The following is a 24,105-nucleotide window of genomic DNA, read 5'->3' as shown; positions in this document are numbered from 1 at the left end:
TATCCCACTCCCAGCATCCAGTTCCCATTATCCCACTCCGAACATACAGTTCCCATTATCCCACTCCCAGCATCCAGTTCCCAGTATTCCACTCCCTGCATCCTACTTCCAACATCCTACTCCCAGTATTCCACTCCCAGTATCTTACTTCCAACATCCTACTCCCAGTATTCCACTCCCAGCGTCTTACTTCCAACATCCTACTCCCAGCACCCAGGTCCCAGTATCCCACTCCCAGCATCCAGTTCCCAGTATTCCACTCCCAGCACCCTACTCCCAGCATCCCACTTCCAGGATCTTTATTCCAGTATCCTACTCCCAGTATTCCACTCCCAGTATTCCACTCCCAGTATCTTACTTCCAACATCCTACTCCTAGCACCCAGGTCCCAGCATCCAGTTCCCATTATCCCACTCCCAGCATCCAGTTCCCAGTATTCCACTCCCAGCATCCTACTTCCAGCATCCTACTCCCAGTATTCCACTCCCAGTATCTTACTTCCAACATCCTACTCCTAGCAACCAGTTCCCAGTATTCCACTCCCAGCATCCCGTTCCCAGTATCCCACTCCCAGCATCCAGTTCCCAGTATCCCACTCCCAGCATCCAGTTCCCAGTATCCCACTCCCAGCATCCAGTTCCCATTATCCCACTCCCAGCATGCAGTTCCCATTATCCCACTCCCAGCATCCAGTTCCCAGTATCCCACTCCTAGCATCCAGTTCCCATTATCCCACTCCCAGCATCTAGTTCCCAGTATTCCACTTCCAACATCCTACTCCCAGTATTCCACTCCCAGTATCTTACTTCCAACATCCTACTCCTAGCACCCAGGTCCCAGTATCCCACTCCAAGCATCCAGTTCCCAGTATTCCACTCCCAGCATTATACTTCTAGAGAGCAGGATGCTGGGAGTATAATGATGTGCGTAGTGCTACTATATAGTCTTCTGTCCTGGTGGAGTCTGTGAGATTAGAAAATCCTGGGTTTATTACTGTACAGTATCTAGATAATATTGTGTGTAGCTGAGTGTGGAATAATCCTGTGTAATATATACAGAATACACGTCCTGGGCACATGACGGTGTAATATGCACCCTCTCCATTCTCCATCATACAGTATCTTCTGCTTTCTCTATGGTTACCATCCTCTTTTATCCAGTTCCATATTAGTGACAATCACACCTGTGTGTCTGTGATTTCCTGCAGGTGGCTCTGATCCTGCTCCGTGCTCGGATTGTGGAGGGTTATGTGATCGTGATTATGGATGTCTATGTCCTGATTTTGTTACACCTTGTGTTCCGCGTGGTGATGCTGAGTGTCCAATGGGGTCCAACGACTGCTGCTATGGGCTCAGTAACTGGTACTGGGACTCAGACCAGAAATGCTGCACAGGTGAGTCCTGTCACTGGGTTACCTGACTATAATATACTCACCACTATACAGTAACTCCATTATACACTATCAGGGAAGTGTCTCCCATACTCCTACAGACTCATTTATGTACTAACCATTATTATCTGCCGCAGAGATGAAGCAATGCAGCCCCCCGTGTACAGGTGACAGAGTCTGTGATACGACAAGTTATCTACCTACCTGTGTCTGTAATAAGAACACATACTCAGGGATAAGTAAGTATCATCTATATTTATATACCTGACATTACATCAATAAATACAATTATTACTCTTATCTGTGAATGTGGCAGGTGGGTTATTATTACCAATGATATATAAATGCCCATATATAACCCAAACATACTGTATGACAATCATCTCATATTTTAACTACAGTATACAGTTAGTAGTCATTGCACTTGGAGAAAGCCGTGTATAGAATTAGGCTACGTCAGGTTATGCATTGGGATCTTAAAACAAGTTAAATCAATGTCAATTTTTAAAATTGTAATTTTATACCATAATGCTGGAAATAACGGGTAACATGTTCACATTGGGCCTGTTTGTGAAGGGCACGGTACGCCGATGTGGGATGCACTAGAGCAATTTTTTTATTGCGCACGTGTCTAAATCACACAGCGCTTACATCCCGTGGTAGAATAAGGCTAGGTGGCATCGACCGCTATCAGCTGCCCTAAGGTGTTGTGTTATGGAGTAATAAAGATACACAATGGATAATAATGTACACAATGGATAATAATGTACACAATGGATACTAATGTACACAATGGATAATTATGTTACACAATGAATAATAATGTACACAATGGATAATAATGGTACACAATGAATAATAATGTACACAATGAATAATAATGTACACAATGGGTAATAATGGTACACAATGAATAATAATGTACACAATAGGTAATAATGTACACAATGAATAATAATGGTACACAATGGATAATAATGGTACACAATGGATAATAATGGTATACAATGGATACTAATGGTACACAATGGATAATAATGTACACAATGGATAATAATGGTATACAATGGATAATAATGGTACACAATGGATAATAATGTACACAATGGATAATAATGGTACTCAATGTATAATAATGTACACAATGGATAATAATGGTATACAATGGATAATAATGGTACACAATGGATAATAATGTACACAATAGATAATAATTGTACACAATGGATAATAATGGTACACAATGGATAATAATGTACACAATGGATAATAATGGTACACAATGGATAATAATTGTATACAATGTATAATAATGGTATACAATGGATAATAATGGTACACAATGGATAATAATGTACACAATAGATAATAATTGTACACAATGGATAATAATGGTACACAATGGATAATAATGGTACACAATGGATAATAATGTACACAATAGATAATAATTGTACACAATGGATAATAATGGTACACAATGGAGTCTTCTGATGATTTTTGATGCTCGGTCATATAGCGCAGGCAGAATCAGATTTGCAGCTAAGTGTCACATGCTCATCAGGCCATAGTTACCCACTTTCTGGCTGCTAAAGTGGGCAGTGCGGGGGTGTTTACTCGTTAAGTGGGTGCTACCTGGTGCGGCACCCGATTTTCAGGAGGCTCCTGGCCATCATGGGAGAGTAGACAAGTATGCATCAGCCTTATATGCCAGAATTGTTGAATACATATGCAAAGCACAGGTTATAATGTACACCCATCTTACCAGTCTCCTGGGATACAGTCAGGAAGCCGACGGTCGAAATGCCGACCGCCAGCTTCCCGACTGTCAAATCCCGGCAGACTACTAAAGACAGGCATAGCATAGCGCTTGCAAGCGGGTCGATGGTCGGGTAGGTGAGTGAGGGTCTGGTGGTGGCATTTATTAGTGGTAAGGTGAGTGAGGGTCTGGTGGTGGCAGGGTCTGGTGGTGGCAGCAATGAACAACTGAATTGATCTCACACACAAACATTTGCTGGTGTATACAGTAACTCTCCCTTATACTTTACAATGTTGGACCCATCCAGCTATATGGTGTCACTTTACCCAGTAGGGGAGACAATGGCAAAACATTTCCACAAGGAGAGCGCACCCAGAACAAACAACACTTTATAAAATGGCAAAACTGCCGATCTTTACCACCACAAGGAAGACCTCCTAATGCCACAGCAGCACCACCACCAAAACTAACACAGAACTAAAAACAGCCCAAATTCCCAGAAACATATCCTACAAAAAACACATCAGCATTGAGGTCCACAGCAACAGGGCAGCACAGATGGGCGTCCTGATAACAAATTACATGAGGCCAGAAAACCTAACAAGCATTAATAACCATAAAACAAACCACTGACAAGTTCACTTCATCCCATCCAGCCATTCACACCTCAGCACAGTCTCAGGCCACAATATGACCAGAGATAAATCCATCACAATAGTCAACCACAATTCCAATAAAGTCCACCTACCAAGAAACAGTAATTCCCATCTTGATGAACCAGCAGCACTCCAGGAACATGGAACCTATATGGCCGAACCAGAGCCATCAAATGAGACATAAGAGCATCTGAATACATAGACCTATAACCAAACCTGCATACAAAGAAAATTCCTGGGCCACAGGTAAATTAGAGGCCCAGAAGACTGACCTATGCCCGAAACAGGTCAGTCATCATAAAATCCTGATGAAAAAACACAATAAAAAACACATCAGCAAAACACAACCAGAAAAATATGGAGCCCGGGGCAGGGGCATAGAAACCGGGGGGCAGAGGGGGCAGTTGGGTGAACAAACAATTATGCCAGTGCCGCGGACACCTAACAGATCCAAGAATCTTTACAAGCAGCCAAGGAAATCCACCTTCCATGACCGAGCTGCTCTGACTTAGGGGGTGATTTAATAAAGCTCGGAGAGAGATAAAATTGGAGATAAATAGCACCAACCAATCAGATCCTAACTGTCTCTTTACAGGTTGTGTTTGAAAAATGACAGTTAGGAGCTAATTGGTTGGTGCTATTTATCTCCAATTTTATCTCTCTCCGAGCTTTATTAAATCACCTCCTTAGTATGCTGAATGTGACAAAGGAGATACAGTAATTGCGATAACCAAAACAACTCGGAGAAGGAGCGTCCCATAAATACATATAGATATGGCCACCAATTACTGATACAAAACGATCCATGAAACGCCATCGCAAATGTCAGTTTGAAGAGAACAATTTCCAGCTCCGATATACAAGCCATCTCCACTGCTGCAGGCAATTCCAACAAAAGCTGATAATCAATAGGTCACCTATGATCCACCGGCAACAAAGCTGCCCTTATCCAGCTATGCAAATCTTCAGCAATCACTAAACTTTTAGTAAGGTTGCACATCCCTCATACTAAACAAAGAATGAAATCCCTGTCAAGGATCTTTGCACAGAAGCTAATCGTCACAGCGTGCTGGGTACCCGATCTCTCTTACTGGGTCCGGCAGCATTGGCTTCCTGTGAGGACTGTGCTGCCATGGTGGGTCCATCAGAGCCCACTGCGATGATTCTTCTTGTAGCTGCCGGGTGGTGGACGGGTGTACCGGCGGCTGCTGTATTTCTTAGTGCAGGCGGCTTGAATTTGCCATGTGCCATTTGCGCCCAGTGTGACGTCACACTGGCTCCTAATTTGAAGTCCCTCCATTCATAAGGACGGCTCTGAGCACTTTTCAGTGCCAGAGTATAGGCTCCCTAACCTTACTCCAGCATCCTTACCTGTGATACTGCTGCTCGTTCCTGACCTTGGCTTTGTTTATGACCTTACTCTGTCTGCTCCCAGTACTGCACTTGGTATTCCGGTTTGACCATTGGCTATCCTTCGTGACCTGCATATGTCTGCTCCCTGGTACAATCTTGTCCATTTGGTTCTAACCCGATTTTCAACTCGCTGTATGTCTTTATCATAATCTACTCTTGTCCAGAGAACACCAGCAACTGTATTAAGGAACCTAAACTGAGGGCTGCGACCTGCGTGTCAGAAACAGCTAAGTCCAAACGTCCTTGTGAGGGTCCCTGGTGAATACCACCGTGCCGGTGGTATTCACTGGCATGGTACTGTTAGACTCCGCACCCCAGTTAGCTAACAGAGGGCCTGATTCAGAGCCGGACGCTATTAGCGCTCGCTCATTCAGAAAAAGGGGGTGGCTATTCAAATGAACCGTTCGCTATTTGCGGTCTGTTGCCGCCTCTATGTCTGAACGAGCGAACAAAACATGCGGACGTTTATTTGAAAAATACGCCCCCTAGCCGCTCTCATCCTACGTCATGTCCGCTATTTATTAGATTAATCGAGTACATCGAACAGCGTATGAACTGCTCGCTATTCTTGTGGCTGGTTTTTCCTACCACTATATTGCGAGCAGTTCTGACTATAAAACAACCAAGTGACGTGGTCAATGACGCTGCTGTATTAATTATGCACACCCATAAAATGCCCGTTTTGACCTTTAAGCACGCCTGCGTTCTGATCTCCACTCCCCGTTTTCAAGCACCTTCCCCTGTTACCACCCACATATGCCTCCTCATGTCACTCAAAATAGCAGGCATTCGCTATTTAGTGAACAAACGATTTTCGGCCGCACTGACTGGTTCGCGCATGCGTATTAAGATCCGTACGCATGCGCAGTTGGGCAAACATCGCTCGGAACGAACGAGCGGCCGCTTACGAGCGGCTCTGAATCAAGCCCAGAGCCCCTGTGTAAAAACATTGCACAAGCTCCTTGTCGCTATCAAAAGACTTTTATTTAACATTGCACAATTCAGGAGGAATCATATCATTAACCAGAACACCAGCAGGGAAAGTAAGACTGTGAATCATCCTAAAACATCCCAACAGCTTCTTGGGAACAACACCAACTGGAGAAAGCACCAGATTCTCCAGAGACAGCGGGCACAATCTGTGGTGGACTCCAAACCATCACATCATAGGCAGAGGTGCTGAAAATAATACTGCGAACCTGCCGCACACGTGGAAATGTTTATAGCATATCACATTCCCATACTGGCACCATGGGAGGTGGAGATGTAGGAATTCCGAAAATGTCACACTGAGGGGATACAGGATGGAGAAGCAGGAGCATGTGTGACTTCCAGCCATACGTCTAAATCATTGCACCAAAATTGATGACTGCAGATTGTTTTACTCGGAAATCCTCATCGTAGGAGTACCAGCACAGGACACACAGTGTTATAGACAAAGTGAAGATATTTTACTATATTCAAAAGCATCAACAGTAAATGTGCTTTTCCAGGAAACAGGATGCAGAGATTTATATGCCTGCCAAACTGATGAGTGGTACATGTATTCACCAGCACTGCGGCCTCCAACACATTTTTTAGTTGAAGTAAATAGGTCCATGTTTTACTAGGGGTGTGCACCGGCCACTTTTCGTGTTTTGTGTTTTGGTTTTGGATCTGGATCTTTCTTCGTGTTTTGGATCTGGATTGGTTTTGCCAAAACCACCCTTCCGTGTTTTGGGTTCTGGGTTTTGTGTTTTGGATCTGTATTTTTTTTTAAAAAAGCATAAAAACAGCTAAAATCACAGAATTTGTTGGTTTCTCTGCTCCTATGCTATTATTAACCTCAATAACCTTAATTTCCACTCATTTCCAGTCTATTCTGAACACCTCACACCTCACAATAGTGTTTTCATGTCCAAAAGGTTGCACCGAGGTAGCTGGATGACTATGCTAAGCGACACGAGTGGGCGGCACAAACACGTGACCCATCTAGGAGTGACACTGCAGTGGCAGACAGGATGGCAGTTAGAAAAACTAGGCCCCAAACTGTACATAATGCAAAGAAAAAAAAGAAGTGCAAGATGGAATTGTCCTTGGGCCCTCCCACCCACCCTTATGTTGTATAAACAGGACATGCACACTTTAACAAATCAATCATTTCAGCGCCAGGGTCTGCCACACAACTGTGGCTGAAATGATTGGTTCGTTTGGGCCCCCACAAAACAAGCTGGCAATTAATGTGTCCCTGCACAAACTGGCTCTACGGAGGCAAGATGTCATCCTCATCCTCCTCATCCACCGATTCCTCACCCTCTTCAGTGTGTACATCCTCATCCTCACAAAGTATTAACTCGTCCCCACTTGAATCCACCACCACAGGTCCCTCTGTACCTTCTGGAGGCTGGTCTCCCTGGAAGAGCTGATAATTCATTTTGATGAACATCATCTTCTCCACATTCTGTGGAAGCAACCTCCTACGCCTTTCGCTGACAAGGTTCCCGGCTGCACTAAACACTCTTTCGGAGTACACACTGGAGGGGGGGCAACTCAGGTAAAATAGAGCCAGCTTGTACAGGGGCCTCCAAATTGCCTCTTTTTCCTGCCAGTACAGGTATGGACTGTCTGACATGCCTACTTGGATGCTGTCACCGATGTAATCCTCCACCATTCTGTCAATGGTGACAGTATCATATGCAGTGACAGTAGACATGTCAGAAATTGTTGCCAGGTCCTTCAGTCCGGACCAGATGTCCAAACTTGGTCCTGCCTGCCCTGCATCACCGCCAGCGGGTTGCTTAGGATACCTAAGTTTTTTCCTGGCAGCCCCAGTTGCGGGAGAAAATGAAGAAGGAGCCGTTGACGTGTCACGTTCCGCTTCAGCTGACAGTGTGTTCACCAGCAGGTCTTTGCACCTCTGCAGGCTTGTGTCGGCCGGAAAGAGAGACACCACATAGGCTTTAAACCTAGGATCAAGCACGGTGGCCAAAATGTAGTGGTCTGATTTCAACAGATTGACCACCCTGGAATCCTGGCAAAGCGAATGAAGGGCTTCATCCACAAGTCCCACATGCCGAGCGGAATCGCTCCGTCTTAGCTCCTCCTTCACTTTCTCTAGCTGCTTCTGCAAAAGCCTGATGAGGGGAATGACCTGACTCAAGCTGGCTGTGTCTGAACTGACTTCACGTGTGGCAAGTTCGAAGGGCTGGAGAACCTTGCACAACACGGAAATCATTCTCCACTGCACTTGAGTCAGGTGCATACCCCCTCCTTTGCCTATGTCATAGGTGGATGTATAGGCTTGTATGGCCTTTTGCTGCTCCTCCATCCTCTGAAGCATATAGAGGGTTGAGTTCCACCGCGTCACAACCTCTTGTTTCAGGTGATGGCGGGGCAGGTTCAAGAATGTTTGCTGGCGCTCCAGTCTTCGGCACGCAGTCGCTGAATGGCGAAAGTGGCCAGAAATTTTTCGGGACACCCAAAGCGTCTCCTGCACGCCCCTGTCGCTTTTCAGAAAATTCTGCACCACCAAGTTTATTGTGTGAGCAAAACATGGGATGTGCTGGAATTTGCCCAGATGTAATGCCCGCACAATATTGGTGGCATTGTCAGATATCACAAATCCCCAGGAGAGTCTAAGTGGGGTAAGCCACTGGGCGATGATTTCCCTCAGTTTCTCTAAGAGGTTGTCGGCGGTGTGCCTCTTACTGAAACCGGTGATACACAGCGTAGCCTGCCTTGTAACGAGCTGGCGTTTCTGAGATGCTGCTACTGGTGACGCTGCTGCTGTTGCTGCGTAAGGTGATACATCTACCCAGTGGGCTGTCACAGTCATATAGTCCTTAGTCTGCCCTGTTCCACTTGTCCACATGTCCATGGTTAAGTGGACATTGTGTACAACGGCATTTTTCAGGACACTGAGGACACTTTTTCTGACGTTTCTGTACAGTCTCGGTATCGCCTGCCTAGTGAAGTGGAATCTAGACGGGATTTGGAACCGGGGACACACTACCTCCATCAATTGTCTAAATCCCACTGCACTAATGGCGGATACCGGACGCACGTCTAACACCAACATAGCAGTCAAGGCCTCAGTTATACGTTTTGCTTCAGGATGACTGCTGTCGTACTTCATCCTCCTCGCTAAGGACTGTTGGAGGGTCAATTGTTTAGTAAAAGTAGTGGTGTTCCTACTTCCTCTCTGGGATGATGAACGACTCCCAGCAGCAGCAACAGCAGCAGCGGCAGCAGTAGGCGTAGCAATGCAGGATCCTCCAGAGGAATCCCGGATAGGAGAGTCAGTCATGCCAGTGACATGGCCTGCAGGACTACTTCCGATCCTGACGAAGGAGGAAATTGACGAGGAGGGAGTTGACGGTGTGGTTTGCAGGCGCTTGGATACAACAGGACAACGGGATTTAGGTGTCCCTGGACTGCTTACGGTCTTAGCCAAAGTTTCTGAACTTGACAGTAACTTTTTATGAACGCGCTGCAGGTGCCGTATAAGGGAGGATGTTCCTAGGTGGTTGACGTCCCTACTCCTACTTATTTCACCTTTACATATGGTACATATGGCAAGACAGTTGTTGTCCGGATTTGGATAGAAATATTGCCAGACCAAAGAGGTGGAATGTTTGGTCTTCTGCCCAGGCATGACCGTGATGGGCTTTTTCATCCCACGGACAACAACTGTCTCCCCCGGAGCCTGATTTAAACAAACCACATCACCATCAGAATCCTCCTCGCCAACTTCCTCCTCAGCACCAGCTACACCAGTATCCTCATCCTGTTGTACTTCAACAGTGACATCTTCAATTTACATATCAGCAAGTGGACTGTGGGTGCTCCTTTCAGCACTTGCAGGGGGCGTGCAAATGGTGGAAAGAGCCACCTCTTCCCGTCCAGTGCTGGGAAGGTCAGGCATCGCAACCACCACCACACTTGGACTCTCCTTGGGGATTTGTGATATCTTCTTAGAAAGCACAGTTCTTCGCTGTGCTTTTGCCAGCTTAACTCTTTTGATTTTTTTAGTGGGAGGAGGGCTTCCATCGTCATGTGAAGCTGAACCACTAGTCATGAACATACTAGGGATCGACCTTAGCCGTTCCTTGCCACTCCGTGTCGTAAATGGCATATTGGCAAGTTTATGTTTCTCTTCAGCTGATTTAAATGTATTTTTCAAGGTCATTTTCCTGAACTTTGCCATTTGGGATTGTATGTGCCCTCTACTATGACATTGGGCATCGGCCTTGGCAGACGACGTTGATGGCATGTTATCGTCTATGTCATGACTAGTGGCAGCAGCTTCAGCACTAGGAGGAAGTGGTTCTTGATCTTTCTCTATTTTATTTTTATCGGAGAAAGTTTGGTCCTCCATTTATGTTATATCGATTTGATATATACGTGCGGCTAAACACAGAAAATAATTTTTTTTTTGGTTTAGACTGGAGTGTACTTTGGGGGTTACAGCACCCTTTAACGGTCAAGCCAGCCGGCCCTTTACTTATGACACAGGCGCACGCTTGGCACTACTTTGTTGATGCACGTGCGGCTACTGCGCACACAATTCACAAACACAGAAAATAATTTTTTTTTGGTTTGGACTGGAGTGTACTTTCGGGGGTTACAGCACCCTTTAACGGTCAAGCCAGCCGGCCCTTTACTTATGACACAGGCGCACGCTTGGCACTACTTTGTTGATGCACGTGCGGCTACTGCGCACACAATTCACAAACACAGAAAATAATTTTTTTTTGGTTTGGACTGGAGTGTACTTTCGGGGGTTACAGCACCCTTTAACGGTCAAGCCAGCTGGCCCTTTACTTATGACACAGGCGCACGCTTGGCACTACTTTGTTGATGCACATGCGGCTACTGCGCACACAATTCACAAACACAGAAAATAATTTTTTTTTTGGTTTGGACTGGAGTGTACTTTGGGTGTTACAGCACCCTTTAACGGTCAAGCCAGCCGGCCCTTTACTTATGACACAGGCGCACGCTTGGCACTACTTTGTTGATGCACGTGCGGCTACTGCGCACACAATTCACAAACACAGAAAATAATTTTTTTTTGGTTTGGACTGGAGTGTACTTTCGGGGGTTACAGCACCCTTTAACGGTCAAGCCAGCCGGCCCTTTACTTATGACACAGGCGCACGCTTGGCACTACTTTGTTGATGCACGTGCGGCTACTGCGCACACAATTCACAAACACAGAAAATATTTTTTTTTTGGTTTGGACTGGAGTGTACTTTCGGGGGTTACAGCACCCTTTAATGGTCAAGCCAGCCGGCCCTTTACTTATGACACAGGCGCACGCTTGGCACTACTTTGTTGATGCACGTGCGGCTACTGCGCACACAATTCACAAACACAGAAAATAATTTTTTTTTTGGTTTGGACTGGAGTGTACTTTGGGGGTTACAGCACCCTTTAACGGTCAAGCCAGTCGGCCCTTTACTTATGACACAGGCGCACACTTGGCACTACTTTGTTGATGCACGTGCGGCTACTGCGCACACAATTCACAAACACGGAAAATAATTTTTTTTTTGGTTTGGACTGGAGTGTACTTTTGGGGGTTACAGCACCCTTAACGGTCAAGCCAGCCGGCCCTTTACTTATGACACAGGCGCACGCTTGGCACTACTTTGTTGATGCACGTGCGGCTACTGCGCACACAATTCACAAACACAGAAAATAATTTTTTTTTTGGTTTGGACTGGAGTGTACTTTCGGGGGTTACAGCACCCTTAACGGTCAAGCCAGCCGGCCCTTTACTTATGACACAGGCGCACGCTTGGCACTACTTTGTTGATGCACGTGCGGCTACTGCGCACACAATTCACAAACACAGAAAATAATTTTTTTTTTGGTTTGGACTGGAGTGTACTTTCGGGGGTTACAGCACCCTTAACGGTCAAGCCAGCCGGCCCTTTACTTATGACACAGGCGCACGCTTGGCACTACTTTGTTGATGCACGTGCGGCTACTGCGCACACAATTCACAAACACAGAAAATAATTTTTTTTTGGGTTTGGACTGGAGTGTACTTTGGGGGTTACAGCACCCTTTAACGGTCAAGCCAACCGGCCCTTTACTTATGACACAGGCGCACGCTTGGCACTACTTTGTTGATGCACGTGCGGCTACTGCGCACACAATTCACAAACACAGAAAATAATTTTTTTTTTGGTTTGGACTGGAGTGTACTTTCGGGGGTTACAGCACCCTTAACGGTCAAGCCAGCCGGCCCTTTACTTATGACACAGGCGCACGCTTGGCACTACTTTGTTGATGCACGTGCGGCTACTGCGCACACAATTCACAAACACAGAAAATAATTTTTTTTTTGGTTTGGACTGGAGTGTACTTTCGGGGGTTACAGCACCCTTAACGGTCAAGCCAGCCGGCCCTTTACTTATGACACAGGCGCACGCTTGGCACTACTTTGTTGATGCACGTGCGGCTACTGCGCACACAATTCACAAACACAGAAAATAATTTTTTTTTTGGTTTGGACTGGAGTGTACTTTCGGGGGTTACAGCACCCTTAACGGTCAAGCCAGCCGGCCCTTTACTTATGACACAGGCGCACGCTTGGCACTACTTTGTTGATGCACGTGCGGCTACTGCGCACACAATTCACAAACACAGAAAATAATTTTTTTTTGGGTTTGGACTGGAGTGTACTTTGGGGGTTACAGCACCCTTTAACGGTCAAGCCAACCGGCCCTTTACTTATGACACAGGCGCACGCTTGGCACTACTTTGTTGATGCACGTGCGGCTACTGCGCACACAATTCACAAACACAGAAAATAAATTTTTTTTTGGTTTGGACTGGAGTGTACTTTCGGGGGTTACAGCACCCTTAACGGTCAAGCCAGCCGGCCCTTTACTTATGACACAGGCGCACGCTTGGCACTACTTTGTTGATGCACGTGCGGCTACTGCGCACACAATTCACAAACACAGAAAATAATTTTTTTTTTGGTTTGGACTGGAGTGTACTTTCGGGGGTTACAGCACCCTTAACGGTCAAGCCAGCCGGCCCTTTACTTATGACACAGGCGCACGCTTGGCACTACTTTGTTGATGCACGTGCGGCTACTGCGCACACAATTCACAAACACAGAAAATAATTTTTTTTTTGGTTTGGACTGGAGTGTACTTTCGGGGGTTACAGCACCCTTAACGGTCAAGCCAGCCGGCCCTTTACTTATGACACAGGCGCACGCTTGGCACTACTTTGTTGATGCACGTGCGGCTACTGCGCACACAATTCACAAACACAGAAAATAATTTTTTTTTGGGTTTGGACTGGAGTGTACTTTGGGGGTTACAGCACCCTTTAACGGTCAAGCCAACCGGCCCTTTACTTATGACACAGGCGCACGCTTGGCACTACTTTGTTGATGCACGTGCGGCTACTGCGCACACAATTCACAAACACAGAAAATAAATTTTTTTTTGGTTTGGACTGGAGTGTACTTTCGGGGGTTACAGCACCCTTAACGGTCAAGCCAGCCGGCCCTTTACTTATGACACAGGCGCACGCTTGGCACTACTTTGTTGATGCACGTGCGGCTACTGCGCACACAATTCACAAACACAGAAAATAATTTTTTTTTTTGTTTGGACTGGAGTGTACTTTCGGGGGTTACAGCACCCTTAACGGTCAAGCCAGCCGGCCCTTTACTTATGACACAGGCGCACGCTTGGCACTACTTTGTTGATGCACGTGCGGCTACTGCGCACACAATTCACAAACACAGAAAATAATTTTTTTTTTGGTTTGGACTGGAGTGTACTTTCGGGGGTTACAGCACCCTTAACGGTCAAGCCAGCCGGCCCTTTACTTATGACACAGGCGCACGCTTGGCACTACTTTGTTGATGCACGTGCGGCTACTGCACACACAATTCACAAACACAGAAAATAATTTTTTTTTTGGTTTGGACTGGAGTGTACTTTCGGGGGTTACAGCACCCTTTAACGGTCAAGCCAGCCGGCCCTTTACTTATGACACAGGCGCACGCTTGGCACTACTTTGTTGATGCACGTGCGGCTACTGCGCACACAATTCACAAACACAGAAAATATATTATTTTTTTAGCACTTGGGGGGAGCACCCCTGATGGACAGAGCACCCCCTGGACAACACTACAGCACTCCTTTAGGACTGGGACACTGCACAGGACTTTGGAGTGGACACAGCCCCTATGGATAACTGACTGCACAACACAGTCCAGCCAGCCCCTATGGACTTTGAAGTAGTGGACACAGCCCCTATTAACAACAGCAGCACAGCACAACACAGCCAGCCCCTATGGACTTTGAAGTAGTGGACAACAGCAGCACTACACTACACTACACTACACAGCCCTAACTCCCACCCTCCCTCTTCACTGTCCACAGCGCGGGTACCTTATATAGGATCCAAAACCCGCGAGACTCGGAAGGCGGGATGATGACGTTTTGCCTCGATTTCAGATCCGAGTCAGGCGGGAAAAGTCGAGCCTGATTCGGATCGGACTCGGATCGGGGGGGCTCGGGGGGGTTCGGATTTCAGAAATCCGAACCCGCTCACCCCTATGTTTTACTGTTGCGAATCTGGTTGGAATGCATGGTTGCAAAACTTGCAGATACAGAGTTTTATTGCACTGGGCAACACCAGCATGAGGAACACTAATAACATCAGAACTCTCTTCACCAGAGGACCAACACTGTCTAGATCTGTGCCTTTCCTTGTCTGGATTGTGGGCCTGATTCAGACCCAGTCGCAAGTGCTGTGTGCTCGCAACCGGGTCGATGGTGGGCCAGTGCGCACGCGCACGACTGAACCGGCTCCGTCGTGCGCATGCGTGAGACCTGGCTAGCGACGGGCAATCCGTCACTCCGGGTCTCGCACCAAAGGGGGTGAGCTGTCGATGTTGAGTGACAGCTTGCCCCCTTTGGTGGATGGGCTGGGGGGGTGGCTGCCCACATGGAGGCTTTCCCATGTGAACGTCTGCCGTTTGGGGGCGGCCCCACTGTGACATCATAACCATGTGCCCGTGTTCCAGCCCGTGTTCCAGCCATAACCCCTGCAGAAGCAACCCCCAGAAAAACAGAGAGGGCTGCAGTTACAGCTCCCCCCATAACACACAGTGCTTGAATTGTAGCCATGACCCCAGAAACCGGCCCCTTGGAGGCCACAGCCAAGGTGTACCTTATCACCTGGGTTGTCAGTGTTGCAGTAACAACAGCAGAAGAGCGCCCTGGCAGAGCACCCTAGCAGATACCCACTTGGCTCGACCCAAGGGCCTGGATCTTGCATCTAAAGACATCTAAAGGCCAATCAAGCAGTGTCCAGAAGTCCCTGGCTGTGAATGAACAAGGAAGTCCCTCAGCTGCCGGTATCCGACCCATCTGGAAATGGTTTACATTCAATGTGCTGGGCTGCAGTCAATACAGATTAGCTCCAGTCACTCCCTCCTGAGCAGGATGAGAGCGGCGCAGTGTCGTGGCCCCCCAGATACTTGTCCAGAAACTCCCTGCCACCCAGTAATTGAGCAGATAGGATGGTAAGGCACTGGGGAAGAGACATGAGCACAGAATTGGGAGAGAAAGGAGAGAGGACAAATTAGATGAAAGGATATAACAACAATAAAAATATAGAGAGCAAAGGAAAAGGCAGATTAAGCTTATGTGCAGGGGAGGCCGGGACAAATGTGTGTGCTTCAAATTCATGGCCAAGGTGCAAGGGTCATGGTCTAGGTGCAAGGGTCATGGTCTAGGTGCAAGGGTCATGGTTTAGGTGCAAGGGTCATGGTGTAGGTGCAAGGGTCATGGTCTAGGTGCTAGGGTCATGGTCTAGGTGCAAGGGTCATGGCCTAGGTGCAAGGGTCATGGTCTAGGTGCAAGGGTCATGGTCTAGGTGCAAGGGTCATGGCCTAGGTGTAAGGGTCATGGTCTAGGTGCAAGGGTCATGGTCTAGGTGCAAGGGTCATGGTCTAGGTGCAAGGGTCATGGCCTAGGTGCAAGGGTCATGGCCTAGGTGCAAGGGTCATGATCTTGTGGGAGATGCCATAGCCATGAGCCACGCCCCAGTTTTCGTCATGCTGGGTGCATGTCCAGCTCTCTGTGAGTTACTGGACAGCCCCCAGCCTCTCCCAGAGATAGCACAGTGTGTGTGGATGGTATGCACAGAGCTAGGGTGACAAAGTGTCCCCCCAACCCCCCTTCTCTGGGGGACAATGTGGCCCACGGGTGAGACAGCAGGACAATGCCCAAAAAAGCAGGACTATTCTGCTGAAATCAGGACAGGGGAGCTATGGAATAAGGAAGGAGACACATTTGATGCAAGGAGCAGAGTTACAGTAGATATGGATAAAAAAAAAACAGTATACCAAATAGTAGGATCACTAGTATTCTCTTGTCGGAAGATTTTAGAATAAAAAAATTGACTAGTAAGTGAACCCTGCCCTTATCACACACAAAATCCCTCCGATAACCAACTGCCACACTTGTGGCCAATATGGGTGACACTCAAACCCAACACAGATAAAGCTTAAAGGGGACAAAAAACCACGTGACATCTGGGCTCATTCCTCTAAGCCTCAGGGTTTAGTTCTATCAGGTTCTAATAATAACAATTAAAATTAGTTTCTCACTGATTTCCATGTAAGGAGCTAGTGAATCACACAGTACATTAAGAGTACAGAATAAAAGTTATTTTTTATTTTATTTAACCACATCAGTTATAAGGTAACGGTACAGTAAGATCCCCTCTGCAAACCCATACATAAAATACACATTCTGTAGGGATTTCAAACGTTGAATACTTTATTTAATCTGAAAGTAATATTGTTATAGATAACCTGTAATAAGCTCAGCACAGCCCCAGTAATGGCACAAATAGGAGGCAGCCAGATATTAACTGTATATAAAGTAATAACTGGCAACAGTCAGGTTATATTGTAGCATAAAAGCTTAAAGCTCAGGCAAATAATCACTTACTGATAGTCAGGGGAGATCCTCTCTGGTGATGCTGAACAGTAGATATAATGGATATGGAATTGGTATGGGATGCCAGCAGTCGGGAAAGGGTTAGCATACCGACATTCGTTGTTTGGAATGTTAACCCTTCCCTTCTCCCTACTCTAACCCTTCCCTTCTCCCTACTCTAACCCTTCCCTTCTCCCTACTCTAACCCCTCCCCTCTCCCTACTCTAACCCTTCCCCTCTCCCTACTCTTCCCCTCCCCTCTCTCTACTCTAACCCTCCCCCTCTCTCTACTCTAACCCTCCCCCTGTCCCTACTCTAACCCTCCCCCTCTCCCTACTCTAACCCCTCCCCTCACCCTACTCTTCCCCTCCCCTCTCTCTACTCTAACCCTTCCCCTCTCCCTACTCTAACCCTCCCCCTCTCCCTACTCTAACCCTCCCCCTCTCTCTACTCTAACCCTTCCCCTCTCCCTACTCTTCCCCTCCCCTCTCTCTACTCTAACCCTCCCCCTCTCTCTACTCTAACCCTCCCCCTCTCTCTACTCTAACCCTCCCCCTCTCTCTACTCTAACCCTCCCCCTCTCTACTCTAACCCTCCCCCTGTCCCTACTCTAACCCTCCCCCTCTCCCTACTCTAACCCCTCCCCTCACCCTACTCTTCCCCTCCCCTCTCTCTACTCTAACCCTTCCCCTCTCCCTACTCTAACCCTCCCCCTCTCCCTACTCTAACCCTCCCCCTCTCTCTACTCTAACCCTTCCCCTCTCCCTACTCTTCCCCTCCCCTCTCTCTACTCTAACCCTCCCCCTCTCTCTACTCTATCCCTCCCCCTCTCCCTACTCTAACCCTCCCCCTCTCCCTACTCTAACCCCTCCCCTCACCCTACTCTTCCCCTCCCCTCCCCTCTCTCTACTCTAACCCTCCCCCTCTCCATACTCTAACCCTCCCCCTTTCCCTACTCTAACCCTCCCACTCTTCCTACTCTAATGCTTCCCCTCTCCCTACTCTAACCCTCCCCCTCTCCCTACTCTAACCCTTCCTCTTTGGTGCCTAACCCTAACCTCCACCCCTAGTGCTTGAACCTAACTTCCCCCTCCCCACACCCTAAACCTCCCCTCCCCCTAGTGCCTAACCCTAACCCTGAACCCTAACAATCCCCCCCCCTCCACCCCGCTACTTATCTTCGGTATCCCGGCGGATTCTGGTGCCAGTAATATCAGTGCCAGCATCTCGGTCGCCGGGATACTGACTATATCCCGGTAATATCAGTGTCAGCATCGCGGCCGCCGGGATACTGACTGTATCCCGATATAACACAGGTAATGAGTATACTTCATATAATGTAGAGGACTAAGGGCTTCTGCTACTTTCTGGAATGCAGTAATCACTTACCATGAGATACATGTACCTGAGTCTTTCTTATAATAAAAATCATATGTTTATGTCCAGCAACTGCAGACGTGCAGCCTACCGTGGTCTGCGCTGGGGATGGTACAATGACAATATCTGTCAGTATCTGCCAACTGGAGCAACTGGGGTATGACTATAGCAGCGCCCATCTGATTGACAGCTCCAGTAACTGCACCTACCCGTATCCTGGTGTCATCAACAATGTGCATGTATGGAGTATTCCAGGAAAAACAGCCTTAGGATGGTGCGGGAACATCGCTCAGGTAAAACATTATTGTTCTGTATTTACGTCATGATTTTACCTGGAAGTTTTGTAGTGTTGTCATATCTTTCTTTTTAATCTTTACTTTTAGTTTAACAGCAGCTACCGGAGTCTCAGTGTCCTGCAAATGACGTACAGGGATATCTAATGTATTATTTCCTGAATTCCCCATTCAAGAAAATGACAAAACCCCATCACAATATTACAATCAGTTAACAAATGTCTTATCCTATGGAACATAAAATGTTTTCCCGATTAGTAATTTGACATCTCATTTCCTTCCCTTGTGCATTAAGCAAATGACCTAATGTACAAACCTCCTACAAGATTGTCAGGATACAATCAGGGACCAGACCCTGAAACTATTTCCTTGGTTGCATATCTCACGTCAACATTCTAAGGTGGTGCGACCAGCGCCATGGCACAGGGCACCGCAGGGCAGTTGTCAGTTTTCCTGTTTATTATCATTCTCACTTGTAGCTTCTTCTTATTTTATCCCCAGCATCTCCTGGCCTCCCCTATCTCTTCCCTGGCCCCTCCTATCTCTTCCCTGACCCTTCCCCATGAGGCCATGGCCCTCTCTCAGGTGCACTATATTATGTCCCTATTTATCCCCAGCATCTCCTGGCCTCCCCTATCTCTTCCCTGGCCCTTCCCCATGAGGCCATGGCCCTCTCTCAGGTGCACTATATTATGTCCCTATTTATCCCCAGCATCTCCTGGCCTCCCCTATCTCTTCCCTGGCCCTTCCCATGAAGCCATGGCCTTTTTTTCAGGTGCACTATCTTATGTCCCTATATAAAAAAAAGGGGGAGGGGGGCACCAATGTTCTCTCTGGCACAGGACAACAAAATATCTAGATACGGCTCTTGGTGACATCGTAGAGGAATGTGCCACACACATAGACACAATGGAACGTTACTGTGTGACAAGAAAAGTTACCAGTAAAAATAATGTGACAATATGTCTGATATTTTGCATATAGATCGAATTGTGCTGCCTTCAACAAATCCCGCCTTTGGTGTACACACTGATAGATATCTATGATAGACATTGGGTGTACACACTGCTAGATATCTATGATAGACATTGGGTGTACACACTGATAGATATCTCTGATAGACATTGGGTGTAAAACACTGATTGATATATATGATAGACATTGGGTGTACACACTGATAGATATATATGATAGACATTGGGTGTACACACTGATAGATATCTATGATAGACATTGGGTGTACACACTGATAGATACCTATGATAGACATTGGGTGCACACACTGATAGATATATATGATAGACATTGGGTGTACACACTGATTGATATATATGATAGATATTGGGTGTACACACTGATAGAGATATATGATAGACATTGGGTGTACACACTGATAGAGATATATGATAGACATTGGGTGTACACACTGATAGATATATATGATAGATATTGGGTGTACACACTGATAGATATATATGATACATATTGGGTGTACACACTGATACTGTATCTATGATAAACATTGGGTGTACACACTATAGATATCTATGATAGATATTGGGTGTACACACTGATAGATATATATGATAGATATTGGGTGTACACACTGATAGATAGATATATATGATAGATATTGGGTGTACACACTGATAGATATGTATGATAGATATTGGGTGTACACACTGATACTGTATCTATGATAGACATTGGGTGTACACACTGATACTGTATCTATGATAGACATTAGGTGTACACACCGATACTGTATCTATGATAGACATTGGGTGTACACACTGATAGGTGTATATGATAGACATTGGGTGTACACACTGATAGATATATATGATAGACATTGGGTGTACACACTGATAGATCTCTATGATAGACATTGGGTGTACACACTGATACTGTATCTATGATAGACATTGGGTGTACACACTGATACTGTATCTATGATAGACATTAGGTGTACACACTGATACTGTATCTATGATAGACATTGGGTGTACACACTGATAGATATCTATGATAGACATTGGGTGTACACACTGATAGATATATATATGATAGACATTGGGTGTACACACTGATAGATGTATATGATAGATATTGGGTGTACACACTGATAGATCTCTATGATAGACATTGGGTGTACACACTGATAGATATCTATGATAGACATTGGGTGTACACACTGATACTGTATCTATGATAGACATTGGGTGTACAAACTGATAGATGTATATGATAGACATTGGGTGTACACACTGATAGATACCTATGATAGACATTGGGTGTACACACTGATACTGTATCTCTGATAGACATTGGGTGTACAAACTGATAGATATATATGATAGACATTGGGTGTACACACTGATACTGTATCTATGATAGACATTGGGTGTACACACTGATAGATATATATGATAGACATTGGGTGTACACACTGATAGATATCTCTCAGTGAAGTCATCCTGCCACATCTTTGAATAGGCAATTCTTGACAATATCGTCAGATTGGCCTGCATGTACGCATGACAAAAGACATCGTTAATGACCCGCAGGGGCGTGCATCATTGGCCGTTCACTTCATACACACTAAGCGATATTAACGCTATATCCTTTATCGATATCATTATCATCCATATCTTTAATAAAAATTGTCTAGTGTGGATGCGGTTGTACACATCACATAGTTTTAAATCTCACAATGATAGACATACTGTAGTGCACAGGGGGATCTCGCACCAAGTAATTTTAGAGGAACATCAAGTCCTCAGTGGATGTAAATTCAACAAACATAAGGTGCATCACAGTGTGGTTGTATTAGAAAGTTACAGTAATACAATACCCATTGTAGTTGAAGTCCAATTACGCAACACTGTGCAATACTATATCAATAATACAATACAATACAATAATACAATACAATAATATAATACACTGTAAGTGGTATCAGAAGATAGACTTTGATCTGTTGTTCCCCGCTGATACCACATTGATACCACTATACCACATAAGGATGGTCCTCACAGCCTGTTACTTCTCCAAGTGCATACTCACTATTACCAAACATGATAAACAAATGACATGAGCTCCAGCATTGGTGCTTTTGAATCACAAAACACAGGGAGTTGCCGAACAGGAATTGGAATGACAAGTGGGATGGTGTTTGGGCGCTAGTGCTGGAGCAGGGCACAACTACACTACAGATTTCAGTGGTGTCTGACTCCTGCCCCTCTCTGTCTCTTCTCTGGAAATACTTCATTTTCTTACTAACAAAGCCCAGGAGAAGGACTAAACAAACCATTAAGCAATCAAACAACCAGAACAAAAATACCAGAGAAACTGGGAAGGAATCACAGTGTCCCCCAAATGGATTTAGAGAAACCTGTTTTACGGTGCTTACACAAATCCTATTTTCACTTTCATCCATATTGGTGGACACTGCTGTACCTTGGGCGACATGCCATAGCTAGGGGTAGGGAAGGGTAAGATCAACAGTTGGGGTGCACAGAACTTTTTGCCCATAATCAGCATCCTTAGATACAAATATGTTGAACCTGTATAATGTTGTGAAGGTATGGACAGAGGAGCAGCCTGCAGCTTGGTTCCAGTGAGGCTCCATAATGTACCAACCAGGAGGCATTAAATAGAATGTAGGAATAAGCTGTGACCTAATCCTGAACAGGACACTTTCAGAAACATAGTCTTGGAGAATGGTGGCTATGATTCAGCGCAAATTGGACTGCTTCATAGCAAACCAACTTATCTTATGGTCATTATAGAAGACAAAATGATAGTCAGTCCTGGCAAGGAGGGTTTTCCCCTCACACAGATCTTCAAGGCTTCCGCTGCATCCACGAGTGATTGAAAGTGGACAACCGCAAACAGCTGGAATTACTATTTCATGATAGAATTTAAATATACATTTGGGTTTTCAGGATGATAGAAAGAGAAATAAGTTTTATTCTGTGAATATTTCTATCTATGAAAATAAGCTTAACATTAGAAATTGTTAAATATGCTGTATAACAAGCAAATTACACAGAGCTACTAATTTTTGCCCAAAAACCATGCTTAGTACACCTAATGCATTATATATATAACGCTCAGTGACTTCATCTTGGTACAGTAAATGGTTCTTACTTCAAGATCCTCGGTAATCCTCTACTATTGGGCATCATATAGAAATAAGAATTGTATGCAGATTAGTCTCTTCCTCTATGCTGTGAATAGAAGTTTCAGTCTATCCCTAGAAAATGAGAAACTTGTAAAAGAAATGATATTTATAGTTTTGCATTATACCATTTAATTTTTACCGCGACCTATTCCCTTATGCAGGTAGATGATGCATCAAAGATCTATTTTACCAACACTCTTCAAATTGCTGAATATAACATTACTGGGAATCCTTTCAGCTACAACTTTACCTGCACATACAACCTGAGCAAGCATGGCAGCATAAACTATTATCCTAATGGTGACATAAGGTAAATTGATCCAGGTATATCATGGGGTAATAGCTCCTAATACTGTACATCATGGGGTAATAGCTCCTAATACTGTATATCATGGGGTAATGTACATCATGAAGTATTGGTGTAACACTGGTGACATGAGGTAAGGTGCTCCAGGTATTTCATGGGGTAATAGTTTGATAGAATAGACAATGTGTAATCCGTGTACCCCGATGTCCTATCATATGTTTCCTTATCTCTGTTTCCTCTCACGTCAAAAGCTACCATGTGACTGAGCCTTTAAAATGAACCATAGGGTCCAGCATATGACACCCAACATCTGTGTATTCCCTAAAAAGCCATGGGAGTGTTAACCTTTGTTAGCTTACAGTTGAAATATATTCAGGCTTGCCAACCCTCCCGATTTGGCCGGGAGCCTCCCAAAAATCGGGTGCAGCTCCTTGCACCCCACAAAGGCAGGCAAGCCTCCCGGCAGCCGCTGATCCCCCCCCCAACCCCCCCACGTTAAATAGTTAGACCCCCGCAGTGGAGGGGGCCAGTGACATGATTCACACTGAATTGCGTCATGTTTTCCCCGTCCACTGCTCCACATTGCCTGTATTATCGGCATCGCGTAGCAGGGGGCGGTCCAAAATGGCACATCATGTGGCTCCACCCCCACCACGCCCACAAATGCATGTGACCCGCCTGGCTACTCCCCCTTGTCACGGCCAAGGGGGAGAGGCCAGATGGTCGGAAGGAGCAGCCAGAAAGTCGGCTGT

At 45.9% G+C, this 24,105-nt stretch overlaps 1 protein-coding gene across 1 annotated transcript in view; it reads left to right on the top strand.

Moving 5' to 3' along the window:
- Positions 1–1,541: 1,541 nt before the first annotated feature.
- Positions 1,542–24,105, top strand: part of LOC148523012 (pancreatic secretory granule membrane major glycoprotein GP2-like) — a 64,549-nt gene continuing 41,985 nt past the window's right edge. Inside the window, exons 1-3 of the mRNA XM_088473292.1 lie at positions 1,542–1,629; positions 18,637–18,860; positions 23,208–23,356. Of these exons, the coding sequence (XP_088329418.1) occupies positions 18,684–18,860; positions 23,208–23,356 (326 nt within the window). The 5' untranslated portion in view covers positions 1,542–1,629; positions 18,637–18,683. The remainder of the gene's footprint in view (positions 1,630–18,636; positions 18,861–23,207; positions 23,357–24,105) is intronic.

The sequence above is a fragment of the Taudactylus pleione genome, unplaced genomic scaffold (assembly GCF_031769625.1).
Source record: "Taudactylus pleione unplaced genomic scaffold, aTauple2 ptg000134l, whole genome shotgun sequence".
Classification (NCBI taxonomy): Eukaryota; Metazoa; Chordata; class Amphibia; order Anura; family Myobatrachidae; genus Taudactylus; species Taudactylus pleione.
Note: the sequence above shows the minus strand (reverse complement) of the source record. Positions and strands in the feature narration are given on the sequence as shown.